Source organism: Micromys minutus, assembly GCF_963924665.1.
Source record: "Micromys minutus genome assembly, chromosome: 2".
Classification (NCBI taxonomy): Eukaryota; Metazoa; Chordata; class Mammalia; order Rodentia; family Muridae; genus Micromys; species Micromys minutus.
The window spans coordinates 46,405,249-46,426,349 of record NC_137971.1 but is presented as its reverse complement, the minus strand read 5'-3'; the positions used below and the strand labels follow the sequence as shown (position 1 = coordinate 46,426,349).

Genomic DNA, 21,101 nt, shown 5'->3' with positions numbered 1-21,101 from the left:
TAAATAAAGTGTATGCTTTAGTTGTAAGAATCTTTCCTTTCCATTGGGAGCGTATACATGAGGTGTATAGGTGTGTGTGCCTCAGTCAATGTGTGGAGGCCAGTGAGCCTCACCTGAGAACTGTTTATCTTCTTCCACATTGTAAGATCTGAGTGTTGAATTCAGGCTTTGTGGCATTCACTTTAACCCACTAACCCATCTCACACTAACCCATCTCATTGGAACCAGTTATAAGGAAATTTGAAGCATATTGTTATATGTACTTATTATAAACTATTTCCTGTCATTGGTATAAAGATACTGATTTCTTGGTAATCTCATCTATACTTAATATGACCCTCCTATTTCTATTCACAATAGAACAACTCCTGATTCCAAAATAACAGTGATGGAGAACAGAACTGAGGTGACAGAGTTCATCCTTCTAGGTTTGACTGATGCGCCAGAACTGCAGACCCCACTCTTTATCATGTTCACTCTTATCTACTTCATTAACATGGCTGGAAACTTGGGGATGCTTGTACTGATTCTCTGGGACTCTCGACTCCACTCACCCATGTACATTTTTCTTGGTAACTTGTCTCTGGTGGACATATTTTACTCCTCTGCTGTTACCCCAACAGTTGTTGCTGGACTTCTTGTAGGAAACCAAGTCATAACCTACAATGCTTGTGCTGCTCAGATGTTCTTGTTTGTAGTTTTTGCTACGGCAGAAAATTTTCTCTTGGCTGCAATGGCTTATGATCGCTATGCAGCAGTGTGCAAACCCCTACATTATACCACCACCATGACTCCAACTACATGTGCATGTCTGACCATGGCCTGCTATGCTGGTGGCTTCCTGAATTCCTCCATCCACACTGGGGACACATTCAGACTCTACTTCTGTAAGTCCAATGTGGTCCATCACTTTTTCTGTGATGTTCCAGCAGTCATGGTTCTCTCTTGCTCTGACAGACACCTCAGTGAGATGGTCCTCCTATATGGAGCAAGCTTCGTTATCTGTTCTGCACTCCTTGTTATTTTGATATCCTACACTTTCATCTTCATCACCATCTTCAAGATGCGCTCAGCTGCAGGATCCCAGAAGGCTATATCCACTTGTGTTTCTCACTTCACTGCTGTCTCCATTTTCTATGGCACTCTTATTTTCATGTACCTTCAACCCAGCTCCAGCCACTCCATGGACACTGACAAAATTGTGTCTGTGTTCTACACCATGGTCATCCCCATGCTGAACCCTGTGGTGTACAGCCTGAGGAACAAGGAGGTGAAAAGTGCATTTAAGAAAGTTGTGGAGAAAGTAAAATATTCCTTAGGATTTTGAGTCTAGCATTGTATAGTGCTCTGAAATGCAGCTCCATGTTTCTTTAGGTACCTTGTGAGATTTCAGGTCATACTGATGGTAAGTAGAAGAATCAATATCCTTATCTTTTTACATGTTCCTGTTTTTGGAAAATGGAAGCAATGACATAAATACAATATCTGTTTTAGAATGGCTAAAGTGAAGCTTAGCATTGTTAGGTATGTTTTTTCTAAACACTCGTGGATCAGACTGTTTATTGTCCATTTGCAAAGTATTAGGTAAAAATAAAAGTCTATGATAAGTATCTGGTTGTGAATGTATGGACACATACACAAGTGTGTTTATTAAATATACAAACATAAAGAAAATCTGCTTTATGGGTGTTTTTATTTTTCTTGACATTTTTTTGCATCTGTGGGTGGTATGCATGCTCATACATTCACATGTTTTTTTATGTGAGGGTTTATGTGTGGATGCTGGTACATATATAGTTCCCAGACACTGGACACCTTTCTCAAAGGTTCTCAACATTATTTAAGTGGGCATGTGAGCACAACCTAGCAGAACAGCTAGTCTAACTAGTAACTTTTCTCTGAGGTCCACCTCCACCTTTGGAGTTCTGGTATTACGAATATAGTTCTATTGTCTCAGTGCTGGTATTTCAGTGACCCTATGCTGTCATTTATGTGATATTATGTCATTATGTGGTACATCACTTTTTCTGTGATAATCCAGTTCTTGGCTCTCTCTTGCTCTGATAACCACATCAGTGTGCTGGCCCATTTTTATGGAGCAAGCTTTGTTATCTGCCCTGCCTTATTGTTATTTTGGTTTCCTACACTTAGGAAAATTTATGAAAATGCCTGGTATTTGTGAGAATTCCAACTCTGGTCTTTCTGCTTGCATGTCAAGTGCTTTATGCTCTTTGTTCCAGGCCACACTGCTAGTATTCAATAACATGAGTTAAGATAATTCATCAGGGCACTGGGATCTCAGTTATGACTGTTTTGGTTTATTACCTAACTATACTGAGTCTTCTAATGAATGCAGGTTTAGCCACATATGTCCATAGTCTTGGTGTATTAATTGAGTGATAGAGATCAAAGTATTTTCTACAAATTTAGCTTTTAAAGGGGTATCTTAAGTGAATTAATACTTATTTCTTGATGACTCTAATTCATAGAAATTAGATTTTGTTATATTATACATTTCAAAAGGAAGAATTACACACAGCACACTGAAATTGGAATGAGAACAAAGGGATTTATTGCACATGAATATCCTCCTATGCAGTGCTTTGAACATGCCCTGAGACATTCATGTTTTCCATGGTTGTTCAATGCTAATAAAGTTGTGTCATTTCTTGTCACCCATTGTCTGTCTCTTCTCCCATTCACACTGATCCTCTGGATGTTCTTCTCAACTGCAAGCACGCTTCTACTTCAGGGTACTGAGCTTGCTACTCCCCTGCATGAACATTTCCTTCACTGCATTCAGTTCTCTGCTTAAAAGGGTGCTATCCCTCTTTGGAGTCTTCCATGAGTACCATATAAGACATTCGCTTTCCTTCCCATTTACACTGTCCATCCACTCTGACTTGTCTTCACAATGCCCATCAGCATCTCAGCTGGATTTAAATATAAATTAGAGCAGTAGCTTGGTCTGTTTTAATTACATGTGCCTTCTTGTTACCTATGCCTGGTGTTGCTGATGTGGAGAAGAACTTGAGACTTGATAGATCATGGGTCTCAGAGGAAAGTACTATTATTCTGCTAAAGGAACATAGCAATAAAATGATACCCGATGACTTATTGCTATATCCATAGATCAGTACCTTGCTCAGCCCTCATCAGAATAGTTTCTTCTTGTAGTAATGGCAACATACAGAAACTTGCAATTGAACAATGCACGGAGTATGAAAGACTTTGAAGCACTTAGTCCTACATGGGATATCATTATCACACCCCTACCCTTAATGCTCAGAGATAGATCTATGTAGAAGAGAAAGCAGAAAGTCTACAAGAGCCAGAGGTGATGGGTAACTTTCAGACACAAGAGTACTGATTTACTGTATATACTTAGCCGGTTGGGTGGAGAGGTTTCAAGAGTTCTGGGCCAGAGAGCCTGCCAAGTTGCATACACCCCAATAGTGCTATGTGGCCCGATGATGCCAGTGCTAGCATGGAACAGTGCCTGGAAACAGACAATTTACTGATATAAATATGATTGATAAATTACCAAATAAAGAAGCCAAAATCTGGGGAGTACCTTTATACTGAATGATTTATGGCTGAAACGCAAAGAGAGGATAAGAAATTCTAACGACTTGAACCATTTTACTTTATAATGTTGTCCCTTAAAACAAACAAAAATCCAAGAAAATAAAACAAAAAACTTTATTTGATCCATTCTTATTTATTTTTCATTTTGCACTTTTAAATTGATATTTTCAAACATTCCATTTTCAAGACCATGGATTCTTCCTTCTGTTTGGTCTATTATGCTATTGATATTCTTCCTCACATTATCAATTTTATCTATTGTCTTTCGGCTTCAGATTTGCTTGATTGTAAAATGTAATTTATTTTAATATATCTTTTAGTTTTTTGTTATGGGTTAATCTTTGTATATCTGCCTTATTTAAAGTTTTACTGTTTCTCCAGATTTGTTGAGTTTCCTTAAAACAGACATTTTGAATTTCCTTGCTAGGCATCTCATGTTCTCCTTATAAGTCATTGCTACTTTATTTTGGCTAGCTGTTGATGGCTTGCTTCCTTGATGAATTTTACTTTGGGGTCATGTTTTACTTCCTCTAGTCTTTACAAAATTGACTGCTCTGGCACTTCAAGAGAAAGCCTATCTTGTATCTTGGCAGGCTTGGGTAGACTCTGTAAACAGTGGGGTAATGGGTGCAAATTCTGTGGCTGCTGAGGATATATACCTTCATTCTGATGTATACCTAACACCTGCTAAACTTTTGTAATGTGAACTCAAGTCTGCCTCACAGAGGCTCTGAATTTCCATCTGATGCCAGGGAGGATTGGAGGCAGTGAGAAAGTGATTAATACTACTGTAGAGTACCAGAAATGACCTTTTATCTACCTGTGGTTTAGTACAAATGATACAGCCCTGTCTGTCCAGTCCCCTGATAATCATTCTGGTAATCATTGCTCTACCTTTGAACCATTTTAATCTTTGAACCATTTTAATAAAGATGCATTTATTAAATGCATAAATCCATCCATACTTTCTCTGTTTTTTTTTCAGTAAAAATCAGGCTTCCCATGGATGTCAATAAACCATTGCATGTTAAATTGCAGTAAGACTAGACACCTTCCCTTATACAGAGAATAGACTAAGCAAACCAATAAGAGAAAGGGGTTTTTAAAGCAGGAAGAAGAGTCAGACACAGACCTTAATCCAATTAGTTAGAAATCCCAGAAGAAAACCAAGCTACACAACTATAACATATATGTAGAGGGCTTTGGTCAGTCCTATGCAGGCTCCTGGTTGTCAGTCCATTCACTGTGAGCTCAGGTTGATTAATTTGTGGGTTGTCCCATGGTATACTTGATCCCTCTGGCTCATAAAATCCTTCCTTCCCTCTTCCCCACTATTTCTTTTGCTCTCTGCATTTGTTTCCATCAGTTGCTGGATGGAGCCTCTCTGATGACAATTGGGCTAGACACTATTCTATGAATACAGCAAAATACTGTTAGAAAACATTTCTATCTTAGGTCTCTGGACTATCCAGCCTCTGGGTTCTAGTCATCCAGATTGTATCAGGAATTGGCTCTATCTTGTGGTATGGTTCTCAAGCTGGGCTAGACTTTGGTTTACCACTCTCACAAAATCTCTGCTTCTTCTAACTCAGCACATCTTGTAGAGAGGTCAAATTGTAGGTCAAAGATTTTGTGATATTTTGACTTCTTCCTTTCCAATTTGAATCCTTTTGACCTCTTTCTGTTGTCTTATTGCTCTGGCTAGTACTTCAAGTACTATGTGGAATAGGTGGGAAGAGAGTGGACAGCATTGTCTAGTCCCTGATTTTAGTGGGATTGTTTCAAGATTATCAGCATTTACTTTGATGCTGGCTACTAGTTTGCTGTATGTTGCTTTAACTATGCTTAAATATGTGCCTTGAATACCTGACCTTTCCAAGACTATTAACATGAAGGGGTGTTAAATTTTGTCAAATACTTTCTCAGCATCTAGATAGATAATCATGTAATTTTTTTCTTTGAGTTTGTTTATGTAGTGGATGACATTGAAGGATTTCTGTATATTGGACGATCCTTGCATCTCTGAGATGAAGCCCACCTGATCATGGTGAATGATTGTTTTGATGTGTTCTTGGATTTGATTTGCAAGACTTTTGTTGAGTATTTTTGCATCAATGTTCATGAGGAAAATTAGTCTACAGCTCTCTGTTTTTGTAGGATCTTTGTCTTGTTTAGGAATAAGTGTAATTGTGGCTTCAAAGAATGAGATGGGTAGTGTTCCCACTGTTTGTATATTATGGAATAGTTTGGAGAATATTGGTATTAGATCTTCTATAAAGATCTGAAAGAATTCTGCACTGAACCCATCAGACCCTGGGCTTTTGTTGGGGGGTGGAGCTTTTTGATGACTCCTTCTATTTCCTTATGAGTTTTGGGACTGCTTAGATGGTTATCTGATCTTGATTTAACTTTGATACCTGGTATTTGTGTAGAAAATTGTCCATTTCCTCTAGATTTTCCAGTTTTGTTGAGTATAGGCTTTTGTAATAGGATCTAATGAGTTCTTGAATTTCCTCAGTTTCTGTTGTTATGTCTCCCCTTTCATTTCTGATTTTGTTAATTTGAATACTCCCTCTTTGTGCTCCAGTTAGTCGGGCTAAGGGTTTATCAATCTTGTTAATTTTATCAAAGAACCAGCTCTTGGTTTTGTTGATTCTTTGTATAATTCTTTTTGAATCTATTTGGTTGATTTTTGCTCTGAGTTTGATTATTTCCTGCTGTCTAATCCTCTTGTGTGTATCTGCTTCTTATTGTTCTAGGGCTTTCAGCTGTGCTGTCAAGCTGCTAGTGTATGCTTTCTCCAGTTTCTTTTAGTAGGCACTCAGAGCTATGTGCTTTCCTCTCAGTACTGCTTTCATTGCATCCCATAAGTTTGGGTATGTAGTGGTGTCATTTTGTTAAATTCTAAAAAAAAATCCTTGAATCCTTTCTTTATGTCTTCCTTGACCAAGCTGTCATTGAATAGAGCATTGTTTAGCTTCCACATGTGTGTGATATTTTTGTTGTTTTGGTATTATTGAAGAACAGCCTTAGTCCATGGTGTGTGTTCATTTCTGGGTCTTCAATTCTGTTTCACTGATCTACCTGCTTGTCTCTGTACAAATATGTTTACAACAATTGTTCTGTAATATAGCTCAACATAAGAAATGGTGACTCCACAGGAACTTCTTTTATTGTTGAGAATATTTTTGATATTCTGGGGTTTTTTGTTATTGCAAATAAATTTTCAAATTGGTATATTGAACTCTATGAAGGATTGAGTTGGAATTTTGATGGGGATTGCTTTGAATCTATAAATTGATTTTGGCAAGATGACCATTTTATTATATTAATTCTTCTAATCTATAAGCATGGGAGATCTTTGCATCTTCTGAGATATTCTTAATTTTCTTCCTTAGAGACTTGAAGTTCTTGTCATACAGATTTTTCACTTGTTTAGTAAGGGTCACACTAAGGTGTTTCATGTTGTTTGTGACTACTGTGAAGGGTATCTTTTCCCTAATTTTTTTCTCAGCATGTTTATCTTTTGAGTAGAAGAAGGCTGCTCATTTTTCGAGTTAATTTTATATCCAGCCACTTTGCTGAAGTTGTTTATCAGCTGTCGGAGTTCTCTGGTGGAATTTTTGGAGACACTTTATACTATCGTATCATCTGCAAGTAGTGATGTTTTACTTCTTTCTTTCCAATTTGTATCCTTTTGACCTCTTTTTGTTGTCTTATTGCTCTGGCTAGTACTTCAAGTACTATATTGAATAGGTAAGGAGAAAGTAGACAGCCTTCTCTATCTAGTTCCTGATTTTAGTGGGATTGCTTCAAGTTTCTCATCATTTACTTTGATGCTGGCTACTGGTATGCTGTATATTGCTTTAACTATGTTTATGTATGTGCCTTGAATACCTGACTTTTCCAAGACTTTTAACATGAAGCGGTATTGAATTTTTTCAAATGCTTTTTCAGCATCTAGTGAGATGACTATGTGATTTTTTTGAGGTATTTTATTTGGTGAATTATGCTGATGGATTTTCATATATTGAGCTATCCCTGCATCTCTGGGATGAAGCTTACTTGATCATGTTTAATGATTGCTTTGATGTGTTCTTGGATTTGGTTTGCCAAAATTTTATTGAGTATTTTGTAATTGATGTTCATGAAGGATATTGGTGTGAAGTTCTCTTTCTTTGTAGCATCTTTGTGTGGTTTACATATGAGTGTAATTGTGGCTTTCAAGAATAAATTGGGTAGTGTTTCTTCTGTTTCTATGTTGCGGGATAGTTTGGAGAGTATTGGTATTATTCTATGAAAGTCTGATAAAATTCTGCACTGAAACCATCTGGTCCGGGGCATCTTTTGCTTGGGAGACTTTTGATGACTGTTTCTATTTCTTTAGGTGTTATGGGACTGTTCAGATGGCATATCTAATCCTGATTTAACTTTCATATCTGGTATCTGTCTAGAAATTTGTCCATTTCCTCTAGATTTTCTAGTTTGGTTGAGTATAGGCTTTTGTAGTAGGATCTGATGATTTCTTGAATTTCCTTAGTTTCTGTTGTAATGTCTCCCCTTTCATTTCTGATTTTGTTGATTTGGATATTCTCTCTGTGTCCTTTGGGTTTCTGAATCTTGTTGATTTTCTAAAAAAAATAAAATAAAATAATAAAATAAAATAAAAAAAACAGTTTCCAGTTCCCCAATTCTGTTGATTCTTTGTATAGTTTTTTTTTTTTTTTTTTTTTTTTTTTTTTTTTTTTTTTTTTTTTTTTGTCTCTATTTTGTTGATTTCAGCTCTGAGTTTGATTATTTTTTTTTTGCAGTATACTTCTTTTAAGCATATTTGCTTCTTTTTGTTCTATAGCTTTCAGAGATGTTGACAAACTGGTATCATATACTCTCTCCAGTTTCTTCATGGAGGTGCACAGGGCTATAAAATTTTTTATTTTAGTTCTGCTTTTATTGTGTCCTATAAGTTTAGGTATTTTGTGCCTTCATTTTTATTAAATTCTAAAAAGTCTTTAATTTCTTTCTTTATTTATTAGTTGACCCAAATATTATTGAGTATAGCATTGTTCAGATTCTAGTTTTATGGAGGCCTTGGGTTTTTTGTTTTTTGTTTTTTTTTTTTTATCATTATTAGAGACCAGCCTTATTTTGTGGTGATCTAATAGGATGCATAAAATAATTCCAGTCTTCTTTTATGTGTTGTGGCCTGTTTTGTGACTGATTATATGTTCAATTTTGGAGAAGGTACCATGAAGTACTCAGAAGAAGGTATATTCTTTTGTTTTAGGATGAAATGTTGTATAGTTGTCTGTTAAATCTATTTGGTTCATAACTTTCGTTAGTTTCACTGTGTCTCAGTTCAGTTTTCCTTCCATGATCTGTCCATTGAAGAGAATGGAATGTTGAAGTCTCCCACTATTATTGTGTATGGTGCCATATATGGTTTGAGCTTTAGTACTTTCTTTTATAAATGTAGGTGTCCTTGCAGTCATGGCATAGATATTCAGAATTGAGATTTTATCTTTGTGGCTTTTTATTTTGAGAAGTATGATTTATCTTTCCTTATTTGTTTGATAACTTTTGGTTTAAAAATCTATTATACTCAATATTAGAATGGCTACTCCAGCTTATTTCTTTGGACCATTTGCTTGGAAAAAATATTCTCAGCCTTTTACTCTAAGGAAATGTCCATATTTGTCACTGAGGTATGTTTCCTGTATGCAGCAAAATGCTGCGTCCTCTTTACATATCCAGTCTGCTAGTCTAAATGTTTTTTGGGGAATTGAGTTCATTGATATTGATAGATATTAGGGACCAATGATTGTTGTGTCCTGTTATTTTTGTTGGTAGAGGTATAATTATGTTTGTGTGGCTGTCCTTCTTTGGGTTAGTTGAAAAAGATTACTTTCTTGTTTTTTCTAGGGTGTAGTTCCCCCTTTGTGTTGGAGTTTTATATTTTCCTTTGTATAACTTAATTTGTCAAAAGATATTGTGTAAATTTGATTTTATCATGGAATACCTTGTTTTCTCCGTCCATGTTAATTGATAGTTTTGCTGAATATAGTAGACTGGACTGGCATTTGTGTCCTCTTAGGATCTCCATCTTTTATCTTTCATAGTCTCTGTTGAGAAATCTGGTGTGATTCTGATAGGTCTGCCTTTGTATGTTACCTGACAATTTTCCCTTACTGCTTTTAATATTCTTTCTTTGTTTTGTTCATTTGATCTCTTGGCTATTATGTGACATGAGTAATTTCTTTGTATTCAGAGTTCTGTAGGCTTCTTGTATGTTTATGAGTATATCTTTTTTTATGTTGGAAAAGCTTTCTTCCATAATTTTGTTGATGATATTTACTGGCCCTTTACATTGGAAATCTTCCCTATCTTATATACCTATTACGCTCAGGTTTGATCTCATTGTATCCTGGATTCCCTGGATATTTGGGGTTAGGAGCTTTTTGCATTTTGTATTTTCTTTCACCTTTTTTTCAATGTTTTTTTAATGATATCTTCTTCCCCTTAGATTTTCTCTTCCATGTCTTGTAATTTGTTGGTAATGCTTGCATCTATGACTTCTTATTCCTTTCCTAGGTTTTCTATTTCCAGGGTTGTATTTCTTTGTGATTTCTTTATTGTTTCTAGATCCTGGGTGGTTTTTTCTTCAATTCCTTCACATGTATGCTTGTGCTTTGCTGTAATTCTCTAAAGAATTTTTGTGGTTTTGCTTTAAGGGGTTTTATCTGTTTACGTGTGTTGGCCTGTATTTCATTAAGGGAGTTATTTTTTTACCTTCTTGAAGTCCTGTGACATCAGCATGAGTTTTAATTTTTAAATCAAAATTTTGCTTTTCCAGTGTGTTGAGGTATCCAAGACTTACTTTGGTGGGAGATCTGAGTTCTGATGATGCCACGCGGCCTTGGATTCTGTTCTTTATGTTCTTGAACTTGCTTCTTACCATCTGCTTATCTCTGGTGTTAGCTGGTCTTACTGATTGGCTCTACCCTTCTGTAAACCTGTGCATCAGTACTATTGGGGACTATGTCTCTCCCAACAGTAACTAAGTAGAGATAGCTATGTCACAGGGTCAGCACAGGGGAAAGACAGAAACACCTACATTGGTGTCTTTGTTCTCAGTTCAATTGTTGGCTGCAAATATCCTCATCTGTATCACAAAGGCTCTAGCATAGCCTCTCAGGAGGCATCCATATCAGGCTCCTGCCAGAAAGCACTTCTTGGCATCAATAATAGTGACTGGTTTTGGTGGCTGCATATGGGATGGATTCCCCATGTGGAGGAGTCTCTGAATGGCCTTTCCTTTAGTACCTGCTATTGGGCTAGTAAGTTCCCATTGCAATTCAATATATATATTTATACCTGTTTATTATTTGTTTCTGTAGGCCAGGCATTGGCTTTTTGATTGCTGGCTCATGGTCCCAGTTAAATGCATTTCTCTAGCTGTGTTCAGATTTCCAATTCATAAACAAAAGATGCCCTTATACTTGTTAAGACATTTTACGTCAGCAGTTTTATGGTTTTTAAGCGTATTCCTTATAAATGCTTGGGTATGTTTGTTGTATATTTGATTAAATTTGAACATTTCATCTTTTTGGTTTTGTTTATTGTTTTGTTAGTTTGTTATTTTGTACTGTTTTGTTTGATACAGAATCATTGGGAAGCCAGGCTATCTCTGAACTCACATTATAGAGAGTCCTTTTTAAAAAAATAAGGACATTTAATTGGGGCTGGCTTGCAGATTCAGAGGTTCAGTCCATTGTCATTAATGTGGGAGCATGGCAGTGTCCAGGCAGACATGGTTCAGGAGAAACTGAGAGTTCTACATCTTCATCTGAAGGCTGTTAGAAGAATACTGACTTCCATGCCACTAGGATAATGGTTTTAAAGGCCATTCAAATAAGGCCACACCTCCAAATACTGCCACTCCCTAGGCCAAGCATATCCAAACCAATACAATCTTGGACAAGGACTTTTTTTTTTTTTTTTTTTTTTTTTTTTTTTTTTTTTTGCATTTGCTGGAAAGCACCTTACCCTTGAGAGTGCCTCTCAGATACTATAATATGCTAGAAATGCCTTCTGGCTCCCTCTCTCCTTCCTTTCCTGAGTATGTAAGTGTTATGTAACTGCCAGATCTGTGTCTGGTTTTCTGGTTTGGGTCAAAATTTCTGGAAGCCTATTAAGAATCCCTGGATGCAATTTAACTGTTTGTACCAGGGAAGGGTGGGGTTGTGAAAGATGCACCTGCTGCCTTCTGGGTGAAGGAGAATAAGTTACAATCTACCCTTTTGGACTTGGACTCTTACCAGAGTTCCAAATGCACATCACTCTGTTTATTTTTGAAAAGAACAGTTATGAGTTCTGTGAGTATGCCTGTCTTTTCTGTTTGAGAATGGGCACTATGTTTGACTTTAGTTTTCAGTTTGTTCATTGGAACTATTATTCTTTACATAACTTTCATTTCTATCATGGACAGTCCTCATTTGCTCCTACACCCTTCTTGAGGCAATTCTGTCCCATTTTCAGGATTTTTAGAAAGCAATCAGCCTGTCTGGTGAGCACATTTTTCCAGGTAAATTTTAAAGCCTGTGGGAGCTCCAATGACTGTTCTTCAGCAAAGGCTGTATACATGAGGGATCCTTGAACTTATAGAGAATCACTTGCTTCTGTCTCTACATGCAGAATAAATGTGTAGGCTATTGGAACTAGCTTCATATTGCTTTAAATGGAATAATTTAAGCTGTTATGAGTATTTTATGTACATAATCAAAAACAGTTGATTTGGAGGGACTCAGACTGTGTCATTTCTAAAATTTTACTTTAAAATATTTTGTGTGTTTTTAAAGATTTATAAAACACATAGCTGTCTAGGTTACAGCCAGTGTTATAGGAGAACCTAATACTATTAAATGGACATAGTAATACACAGGCTTCAAAGTTCTTATCTATTTTTGTTTGTTTGAGACAGGGTATATCTATGTAGTTCTTGAAGTACTAAAGTTCTCTGTGTAGATGAGACTGGCTGGAAATCACAGAGATTTTTCTGTCTCTGCCTCTAGGTACAGGGATCCAAGACATGTACCAGCATGCCTAGCCAAGTTCTTGTCTTTATACTAATAGAATAGTGCATCTCTCAACCATCGCCAAAAGACAATTCTTGTGGTAAATATGATAGTAACACAGAGACTCACAACTGTCAGCATATAAAGAATAAGAAACTGTTAAATTCTCAGCTCTAAATGAAGGGTCTATATCATAGTTCTTTCCTTAAGGCTCAAGAAAACATTGCTTAAGAGGGATAAAAGAACCAGGAGATGTTGGTGTCTGCAAGCAAAACAGCATTTTCTGGACATGCCAGCACCACTGTACATGTCTAGCATATGTGACTGCATGCACATGACCTGCACAAGATCAAGCCAGCTAGAACGCCAGGCCAGATGGGAGAGGAGCTGGGGAACTACTGGTAGCTAATCATTGCCTGTGGAAAGAGAAAGTCAGTTATCCTCAGAAATGTGGCATAGAAAAGCTACCAATGCTCCAGTAGATGGTCCTGTACCCGTGTATACATAAGGATATAAGCAGCACTAAGTGGACTCAGTGGGAAAACTCAACAAAAGAACAAAAAAAAAAAAAAAAAAACCAAGCACATGACCTTGAAAGGGGAAAGGGAAAGGGTTATCGAAGGCAGGGAAAGAATCAGAAGTAGCAGAAAGGGATGGATTTGATAAATAAACAGGACATACAATTATCAAACAGTAAATATTTGAGGAAAGTATATTATCTAAGCATAGCTCTAGTTTCATTCCATCCTTCTTAATTGCATCTTTTCATTGATTGCTTTGATGACTTGCTTCCTGAACAGTTTTGAGAACACATGAAAACAAGAGCTCTCATCTGTGGGTAAACTTACCCAACCAGTTTCTCCCTTTCTCATTTCTAGTTTTATAATGTCCCAGTGAGTAATCCAATAAAATTTCTAACCAGAGCTAGAGAGATGGATCAGTGGGTAACAGTTTATTCTGTACTTGCAGTGGATCCAAGGTCTTTCTTGAGTGGAACATTAACTATGAGATTTAATAATTGTTTTTATAATTTATAAAATTTACTTTTATTACTACCTATCTGACAAACTTTATCTTAAGAGGAAATATTTACATAGCATTAAAAATTTATTTTATTTTTCTTTTCTCTAAATTATATCCATTTATATTGTTGCATGGCTGACTTTTATATATTACTATACAAATATATTTATCGGAATAAAAATTAGTGGTTTGTACATAATAAACAGTCTTCGTTACTATTTTATTGTTGTGAAAAGACATCACAACAAAGTCGACTCTCATAAAAGAAAGTGTCTAATTGGAGACTTATAACTGTACACAGTCTCATATCATTGTGGTAAGATGCAGACAGACATGGTGCTGAAGCAGTAGCTGAGCGGCTGGGCTTCTGAAACCTCAAAGCTCATTCTCTGTGACACACCTTTTCCAACAAGGCCAAATCGCACAATCCTTTCCAAACAGTACAAGGTGACTAAGCATTAAAATATATAAGACAATGGGGAACAGTACTACTCAAATTAACACAGAAACTATGTTTAAGCACTGATGAATTTTTTTTGATTCCTTTATATTTGTGTGGCCAAATGCATATAAAAGAGAGATGTCTAATCTTATTTCCCTGATATTTTTTGACTGAATTTGGCATCAGGAAAAGCTGAATTTTTAGTATTCAAAGATCATTATGGTTAATCTATACTCACCAAAAAAACTGACTGTTTCCATGTTACATTCTGTCCTACATGAACTTTATGCTTATGGTAACTAGTGGGATTTCAATGCATGCTATTAAACCTCTAAAAGAATTAAGTGCAGATAAAATATATTTATATAGTGTTATGCCAAAATGCCTTTAAAAATCTGTACATGTATCCCTCTTTTGTAAAATAAAGTTTTAAGAGAAGAAAAAATCAAAAAATAAAAAAATGAAGGATTTCCTAGATGTGTCTGTATTCATAAAAAAAAAAAACTTTTAGTAAAATGAAAAAATCAGGCTAGCTTCAGATGCAATCAGCAGACAGGAAACAGGAGGTTAGAAAGATGTCTACAGTTCAAGCACTCAAAAGGGCAAGGGTATTCTGGGCTATAGAGAGACTGTGAATTAAAATACACACACACACACACACACACACACACACACACACACACACACACACACTGAATACAAAGGTCCCTTAATTGCTGAAAGGAGAAAACAATACACAATGTTTAAGTTAGAATGTGTACCTTTATTACAAAACAAATTCTATAACTGATAAGGAAAAATATAAGCAGACGCAAAAATGTAACATTCTAAGTAAAAGCACTGAGCCTAATGGTTACATATTTGGGTAAAACCATTGTAACCAAGATTAAATTGTACAGACAAAAAGACTTTAGTGTTTTGCAGTCTGAGCAGGTGGAAACAGGACTAATTTGAAATTATATGATAATATTCATGATAGGACTACATAAATATACCTTTCACCAAATTGTATACTCTTTATTAAAATGATTGTTTAGGCTGTTTATAATTTATACATTAATTAGGAAAAATAATAGATGATACAAACATGCATACAAGAACACACACACACACACACACACAAACACACACACACAGAAATCCTCTAGCTTGTAACCAGCTGGGAGTATTTTTCTTTCTTAGGAAGGTGAAATGAGGACCTAGAGATGTCCTTATGGAAAACATCTCCAGAGAGATCAAAGAATCAATAATGCCAAACTGGTTTGCATGCATTGTTCTCTGGAGTCCAACATTAGTTTAGAAGACCAGAACCAGACTGCACACTGGCCACCTTTGGTTAACATTCAGCCATCTGAATGTTGATAATCATGCATACACATTCACATTCTGACCTAGAGTTTTCATAGGAATCTACAAAGGTGGTTGAGAAAAGCACTCAAGATAAAAATAGTACTGAGGAACCTCAGAAAAGAGACCAGTTAAGAAACTATTCTATGTATTTTCCAGTATTTATGCTCTACAAACACAAAACTGTGGATAACCTAGGAGAGGCAATGTTATAATCTTTCCTTTACAAGGAATGGGGAATTAAGACTGCCCTCTAAAGGTATGGAATGCATGTTAATTTTATGGCTGGCCGATTTTCATCCTTTTTTATTTTATTTTATTTTATTTTACTATTTTTTCTGTCACATTGAAGTTGTTTTGGTTTAATTTTAGTATGTTAGAAATATCAGCACCTTTTGATTATTCCCTGCCAGAGCATCCCTCTGATGATATCTGTCTATTTCTCCACAGAAGGACTTCTCATTGCAAACACACCATTCAGATCTGACTGTCTGTCACTCTTGTTCAAGGAGCCAGGTAAGTTTCTGTATTCACCATCTACCTTTAGTGAAAAGTACTTCTTTTTCAAAAGTAGCATTAGCAGAACCACTGTGAGCCATTTGAGCACAGAGTTCAAGGCTTAAATCCTTTCTAAAATGTGAGGTTAAATCTGTTGTGCAAATAATAAATACTTTTCACTGGAGATCTGCATAGTGATTATAAAATAGCAATGTCCTGTGATCTAAGAATCTTATAGCAGAGAGAAAGAAAAGGCCCTGCTTCACCAGGTGTTAAATTAATTTTACTTGTTATCTGTTTCATTGGAGATGTTTTGGAGACTTATTTTCATGTATATGCGTAGTTTGCTTTTATGTATATCCATGCACCACATGTGAGCAGTGCTGGTCAAAGCAAGTAAATTCATGAGACTCACTTGGAACTGGAGTTACAAATGGTCATGATCTGCAATGTGGGTGTTTAAGCTTACATTTAAATTTTGTGCCAGTGCTCCTCAGTGCTCTGAAACACTGAGACATCTCTTAAGTAAATAAATAACAAAACATGATTATATTTTAATAGAAGCATTGCACATGAATAAGCAAAAGACTGGGCCTTCATTTTAACTATGAAAAATTGTCCCTTAATGACATAGCTTTATTTTCCATTCATAGACTATTCATATAAGCGAAAACAATTAGCATAAAAGTGGTTTTCATATTGAATCTTGACACTTTGTAAGAGCTGTGGAAATATTACTTAATGTCATAATATGCAACTGCATTCTTGGGAAATAAGGAATAGTAACATAGGTTTTGTGCATATAGAAAGCAAACATACATGCTCACAAGTCACATTCATATCCATTCCTTATTTAATGTTCTAACCCATAATATACTTAGAAAGTGATTATACTGTTAGTCTTACATGTCGCTCTCCAGGACTAGACTTGTTAGGTGAGCTGCTGAAAGGGGTAGATGAACAGTGAGAAGCCATACTTGGTAGATGCTGGATACACATCTAAGAGCTTAGCATTCACATACAAGAATTATGAAGCACTGTGTTTCCATTAGAAAAGATTCAAAGAAACTACAAACACAGATTTTTCAGCAAAGCAACTTATAGAGTCAAATATAGCTCAGAATCTATGAACTTCCAAGTTTTGATGATGTTTGTTTCAATCGAAGTTGTGGCAGACATAAGCAAAAGAAAAGAATGGATCTAAGCTGAAAAACAGATTCAGAAGAAGAGCCTAAACAAAAGAGTGGCTCATAAGGAACACACAAGACAATTAGATGACCAGAGAATGAGTAGTTGGGTGTCACATAAAGAGCTACAGAAATACATGTATAGAAAAAAACGTGGAGGTTGAGATTTATAGACTTCAACACTTATCCACACCAAATGCCTTTCATGTTGCCACAAACTTTTCTCAATCTCAAGGGCAGAGTTCCATGGGCAGAGTTTTATTCTAATACCTGGTACTGATGATGTTCATGATGATGATCATGATGATGAAGAAGACATAGCTAGCAATCATGCAACTTAGCTATATATAGTGTTTTGTGCACTTAGAAAATAGATTTACCCATTTTATTTATATAGCAGTACCTCAACACTGAACACATTATCACCTTTATTTTGTACATGTATAAAATCTGTCTTAACATGGTTAAGCCATGGCCAGTGGATCTTAGGCTACTAATGTAAGGCTAACTTACAATTTTCCCTGAAATCAAAGTCCTCTACCTGATGCTGCCTGGTTTCTTAGCCTACTTCATTAGAATAATCTGTTTTAAAGAAGCTCTGCCTACTTCAGTCTTTTCACTAGATGTGTTGGGTGCATGTCTCCCAATGAGCTCACAGAGCATAACCTAACCCCAAGGTGATCCAGCACAGACAGTGGCTAATTATGAATTGCAACTTGATCTAAACTTAAGCTACATTATTTATAGCCATTTTGTCTGGGGCCAAAGTTTGGCTTAAAAATTACTGTAGTTTTCAACCAAATTATAATACTCACCCACTGACATTCTGTTAAGCTAAAAAAATGAGCTATTTAAGTGTATTGAGAAATCAAGAAAAATATATAAACATGTCCACAGGGCAGTGCTTGGTACATTGCATAAAGGGAAGGGTGCCAGTGCTTGAAAATAGGAAGAGATAAAATAATTGAGTGATTAGTGTCAGAAGTGACACATTGGATAATCTGATAGGAAGTCAAAATTGTGCTGGAGAAATAGTCAGCCACAAAGAACACAAACTGCTCTTATAGAGGATGTGAGTTCTGCATCAGTACCCACTTCAGGTTTTCCACAATCACCTATATCTCCAGGTCTCGGAAAACAGAAGACTTTGAAATTCACATGTACATGCACATAACTACAGACTAGAAATATACATAAAATTGATAATTTTTCAAAATATTAGTAAGACTTAGAAACTTCTGTGAAGGCATGATGCCCACTGTAGGGAAGTGCCAGGGTGGGGAGGCAGGAAGGATTGTGCACATAGGGATTTGGGAAAGCACCCTACCAGAAGCAGGGTTAAAGGGTATTGGCTAGGGGTTTCCAGTGGGGAAACCGAGATAACATTTGAAAAGTAAATAAAAAAATATCCAATTTGAAAAAAAAACAATTTGGATGTAATTGAAAAAAAACATGCAAAAATAAAAACTGGAACAGTGAGTGTTCACAATGCTTCATTCAATTGATTGGATTTCTACATAAATTTATATACAAAAATTCAGTCATTGATGAACCATGCCTTTAATCCCTGAATAGAAGCAGACCTATCTTAAGGAGTTTGGGATAAGTCTGCTCTAACAAGTTTCAGTCTAACCATGGGTCAAAACTGAAACCTGGCCTCAAATAATTAACATTAAGATTATACTTCTATTACTGTTATTGTTATGATTTAGGTTTTGTGTGTGAGTGTGCGCGCATTCGCGTGTGTGTGTGTGTGTGTGTGTGTGTGTTTGTGTGTGTGTGATATGGCATTTGTGGGAATATCTGAGGACAATGTTCATGTGTTACTTCCCTCCTTTCCCTACTTCCTGTGAAATCTGAGGATTAAAATCAAGTTAGTTGAGATTGAAGCAAGTACTTTTAGACTGTGCACCATCTTACTGGTCCTAGGAATCATTGAAATTTACATTTTAATTATAATAAAATAATTCCTGATAGTATTACAAAGACATATCAATATCTTGTCAATCTCAACAATAGTTATACTCTTTTCCTTATTTTCCCCACAGGACATATCCTGATTCCCAAATAACATTGATGGAGAACAGAACAGAGATGACAGGGTTCATCCTCCTAGGGTTAACCAATGCAACGGAGTTGCGGGCCCCTCTGTTTATCATAATCAGCCTTATCTATTTCACCAATGTGACTGGAAACTTGGGAATGATTGTGCTGATTCTCTGGGACTCTCGACTCCACACTCCCATGTATTGTTTCCTTGCTAACCTGTCTCTGGTAGACATCTTTTACTCCTCAGCTGTTGCTTCAACAGTTTTGACTGGACTTCTTGTGGGAAACATAGTTGTCTCCTACAATGCTTGTATTGCTCAGATGTTCATATTTTCAGTTTTTGTCACTACAGAAGACTTACTTTTGGCAGCAATGGCCTATGATCGTTATGTAGCAGTGTGCCAACCCCTGCATTATACCACCACCATGACTCCAACAATGTGTGCATGTCTGACCATGGCCTGCTATGCTGGTGGTTTTCTGAATTCCTCCATCCACACTGGGGACACATTCAGGCTTTCCTTTTGTGGGTCCAATGTGGTCCATCACTTTTTTTGTGATGTTCCAGCAGTCATGACTCTCTCCTGCTCTGACAGACATGTTAGTGAGATGGTGCTAATTTATGGAGCAGGCTTCATTATCTGTTCTGCACTCCTCCTGATTTTGATATCATACACATTCATTTTCATCACCATCGTCAAGATGCGCTCAGCTGCAGGATCCCAGAAGGCCATGTCCACCTGTGTTTCTCACTTCACTGCTGTCTCCATTTTCTATGGGACTGTTATTTTTATGTACGTACAACCCACCTCCAGCCACTCCATGGACACTGACAAAACTGTGTCTGTGTTTTACACCATGGTCATCCCCATGCTGAACCCTGTGGTGTACAGCCTGAGGAACAAGGAGGTGAAAAGTGCATTTAAGAAAGGTATAGAGAAAGCAAAACATTGCTTAGAATTTTGAGTGTAGCATTGTTTGGTGCACTGTAATGCAGCTCCATGTTTTCCTAGGTACCTTGTGAGATTTCAGGTCATACTAATGTTAAGTAGAGGAATCAATACCCTCATTTTCTCAAATAATTGATTTTAAGAAAATGGAAACAATGTTGTAAATGCAATATCTGTTTCAGAATGGCTAATGTGAAGTTTGGCATGTGTTAGTTAGACTTTTTTCTTTGCTTTTGTATTTTTATTTTTATTAATACTCTCTGAATTTACATTTGAAATGTTATCTCCTTCCCTCACCCAGCTCCCATCATTCTTTCTCTCCACTTGTCTCCAAGTAGGTGTACTCGCTCTTAATCATCCTCCCCCCCCCCATTGTCTTGGCATTCCCCTACCTTAAGAAAATGTGCCCTCCCTGGATCCAAGGCCTCTTATTAATGCCAAACACTGCTGTCTTCAGTTACACATGCAACTGAGGCCATAAAGAATCTCGATGTGTGCTCAATGGTTGGTGTTTTAGTCCATGGGAGTTTTGAGGGTTTACTTGGTTGATAATGCAACCCCTTTCAGCTCCATGAGTCCTTTTTTTAGCAAAATCATTGGGGTTCCCAAGTCCAGTCCTATAGTTAGCTGCAAGCATGCTCAGCTGGTACCTGTATGACTCTGGCAGAGCCCCTAATGAGGCATCTCTAGCTGGTTCCTGCCAGTAAGTACTTACTGGCATCAGCAATAGTGCTTGGGTATGCTGGCTGCATATGGGGTAGATGCTCAGGTGAGGCAGCCTCTGAATGAACTTTTCTTCAATCCATGTTCCTCTATTTGACCTTGCATTTCTTCTTGGGCCTTCTTCTTCTAGGAAGGATTGAGGCATTCCTATTTTGGGCTTTTTTCATTTTGAGCTTCAAAGAGTCTTTGAAATGTTTCTTGGGTGTTCAGAGCTTTATGGGGC

The 21,101-nt window shown here is 36.7% G+C and overlaps 2 protein-coding genes across 2 annotated transcripts; both read left to right on the top strand.

Moving 5' to 3' along the window:
- Nucleotides 1–370: 370 nt before the first annotated feature.
- On the top strand, nucleotides 371–1,327 carry LOC308416860 (olfactory receptor 5B3-like; the record flags this gene model as incomplete). The annotated part of the gene is made up of 1 exon (XM_080911953.1): nucleotides 371–1,327. Exon 1 carries the CDS (start codon nucleotides 389–391, stop codon nucleotides 1,325–1,327), a length of 939 nt encoding a protein of 312 aa, XP_080768079.1. The 5' UTR covers nucleotides 371–388.
- A 17,890-nt stretch (nucleotides 1,328–19,217) lies between these two features.
- Nucleotides 19,218–20,171, top strand: LOC308416862 (olfactory receptor 5B3-like; the record flags this gene model as incomplete). Its single annotated transcript, XM_080911954.1, has 1 exon — nucleotides 19,218–20,171. Exon 1 carries the CDS (start codon nucleotides 19,233–19,235, stop codon nucleotides 20,169–20,171), a length of 939 nt encoding a protein of 312 aa, XP_080768080.1. The 5' UTR covers nucleotides 19,218–19,232.
- Between the last annotated feature and the right edge of the window lie 930 nt (nucleotides 20,172–21,101).